The sequence below is a fragment of the Macadamia integrifolia genome, chromosome 3 (assembly GCF_013358625.1).
Source record: "Macadamia integrifolia cultivar HAES 741 chromosome 3, SCU_Mint_v3, whole genome shotgun sequence".
NCBI lineage: Eukaryota > Viridiplantae > Streptophyta > Magnoliopsida > Proteales > Proteaceae > Macadamia > Macadamia integrifolia.
In genome coordinates, this window is record NC_056559.1 from 34,328,542 (window position 1) to 34,331,334 (window position 2,793).

General features: G+C 38.4%; 1 protein-coding gene across 1 annotated transcript in view; it reads left to right on the forward strand.

The window, feature by feature from the left end:
- Positions 1–1,673, forward strand: part of LOC122073228 (40S ribosomal protein S18-like) — a 3,086-nt gene extending 1,413 nt beyond the window's left edge. The window contains exon 4 of the mRNA XM_042637769.1: positions 1,263–1,673. Coding sequence (XP_042493703.1) covers positions 1,263–1,368 — 106 coding nt within the window. The 3' untranslated portion in view covers positions 1,369–1,673. The remainder of the gene's footprint in view (positions 1–1,262) is intronic.
- The last annotated feature ends 1,120 nt before the right edge of the window (positions 1,674–2,793 follow it).

Consider the following 2,793-nt stretch of genomic DNA (forward strand, 5'->3'; position numbering starts at 1 on the left):
TTTCTGCTACTTCTCTCTTCTTCGTCTTTTATACTTTTCTTCCCTGCTTCTCTTCTTTTCTTCTTCCGGATTCTGATTGTTTTCTTCGTCTTTTTTTTTTCTTCGTTGCTACTGGCTGAACCCAGGGACGACGATCTTTGTCGCTTTCCTCTTTTTTTTATTTTTTTTCCTGTGTTCTCAGTGTCGGTGGAATCAGACACAGAGAATGGGGAGGGAAGAAGAAAGATGGGGAAGGAATAGGATCCTTCGGCTCTGATACCAAGTTGATAGAGAACCCTTAGGGAAGGGAGGGGAAATCAGAGTAGAGAGGGGGAAAAGGAGGATCACACTAACACGTTCATTCAATAATCAAATTACTCTCTAAATCTTCAGTCGATTACAACCAATATATAGAAAAATAGGAACATGAAATTAGAAATTTAACTGAAATGGAAACTAGCCTAAATTAGGAAACAACTATAAAAGGAAACCAAAGCAAGGAAATAAATCCTACTCCTACGTTCAAGTTTGGAAACTAAAAGCATGAAATAAAATACTAGGTAAATTACTAATTTTATTTCCAACCCTTGTTGGATCAAAACCCTGGGCTGGACTGGTTCTTCTTGGCTCTTGGCTTCCAAAGCCGGTCATGCTGGTCCAACCAAGAAAGGGCAGCCGTATCTGCAGATTAGTGCAGTGAATCTTAAAGATTTGGATTGGAGGTTTGATGTGTTCTGAATTTTGAAAGGATTTTATAAATAATTCAGTTTTTTTTCATAAAATATTCTTTTTTTTTTAATAGTCTATTCATTCACTTTTAGTAGGCGGCTTCATGCAATGTAATATATCATTTCATCATTTAAATTGTTATTCCTAAGTATTACAGTGTTCCTTCTACCCAAAAAGAAAGGTATTATACTGTTCCCATTGAGACGGGAGTTGTGTGTAATTGAACTTTTTGGGCTGGAATCATTATTTCAAGATTTTATAATAGATGGCATCCTGAAGCATCTCATTGTTGTCTGTTTATTGGAAGCAAAAAGATACTGTCAAAAGATAATTTTATTTTTTATGAAGGAAATTACAGATCAATTGTTTAGAACTAGTAAAAGGGGATTCTCAAGTGCATTGTCTGTTGCTGATGTGCAATTGCTACTATTGAATTTTCATCAACAATCCAGTCTCTCCTCTCACATGTGTGTATGCATGCGCCTGTGTTAGAGGAGGTGATATTTCTTGTTTTGGATCAAGGATTTGATGCTAACAGGTCTGCTGTTATTTAGGAACCATCGTGGTCTGAGGCACTACTGGGGCCTCCGTGTCCGTGGTCAGCACACCAAGACTACAGGTCGTAGGGGGAAGACTGTTGGTGTCTCCAAGAAGCGTTAAGCTTTTGTCTGTCTTGATTTTGAATATCTAGATTAGCAGGTGAGGGAGTTCTGTTACAAAATTTTGAAGCTGAGACTTTTTGGACATGGTTTTTCAAATTTATTTTGGGGCAATGTATGGGTGCAAAATTGAGTATTAGATACTTTATGTGGATTGCTAATCAAATATTGTTAAGCTATGGTCATGTGTTAGAACTTGTTATGAATCTGAATTACATTCTGGAATCCTGGATCTCGGAATTTGACTGCAGTGACATTCCCCTCTTTACATTTTGAATATAATTGAAGAAATGGTTTACTCGTAAACTTAAATTACTTTTTGGATGATAATTTAAGCATCATTTTTTGTTCAAGTTCACCGAATGGTTTTGTATGCTCGATATGCCTGTGCATAGTTCTCCTCCTTGAGTATGATAGACTGGAGGGATTCCTCCCCGCCCTTACCCATTGCTAGTTCTTTGGCCAGTTTAACTGATTCTCCTGTGTGAGCTGTTCTGATCGACTGATGAATGCCTCGGGAACCAAAGTTATGTGCTCATGCTTTTTCATTGATTTCTTCCTAAATGTGTTGTTCCTTTGCGGTTAGCTTATCTTGAGCTAAGTTTTGAGCTTACAGTATGTCCTTACTAGTGTCTTTTGATACTGTTTGGTGATTGCGAGTAGATGAGGTGGATTAGACTGATACTATAACATCAACGCAAGGATTGCTGAAGAACCGATCCAAAATAAAATCATACCACGATCTTCCAAGGGTCATCAGATTAAGGTGACTAGCCTATGCTAATGAAACTCCCATTTTTGCTCTAAATCTGACACTTGTCCTCTTCGGCTGGATTAGATTGTTAATGTGATGGATCACCTGAATGATTTTCCTTATCCGACGGATGGGTTTGTGATACACATTTGTCTTATTATTGGGATGATTGTATTCCGGTCCATGTAGGGGGCTGGTGAGGGGGAGTAGATTTTTTCTTAAAATTTTTTTCTTGAATTCAACATTGACCAAACAATAAGTTTTTGGTCCAGTCATCAGCTTTGTCAGCCTCCTTGTCACCTCAGTTGCCTCCAATTCCAATCATGGACAGTCTTGCCTCAGTCCTCAAGAGATCCATCCGATCATTTCTTGTGTTGTTGCGCAGTAATCAGAAACTATATTGGTTCTGCAACTGAATCGGAATGGAGGCTTGAGTTTGGGTGATCCAACTTAGCAATAGCCAATGGCTCCTAAATTCTTCTTGTCGATGAAGGAGAAGATTGTCTCTAGCTAAAACATGGGCTTCTTTCAGTTTAAGACTCCCTTGCCTTGAATCACTTTTTTTTTTGGTAGCTTGCCTTATTCCCTTCACCTTCTCCTCTTTGGCTCTTTGCCACTGTTTGTGCCCAAATGGTACCAAAGAAGAAAATTAAACCCAAAAGCAATAAAGGT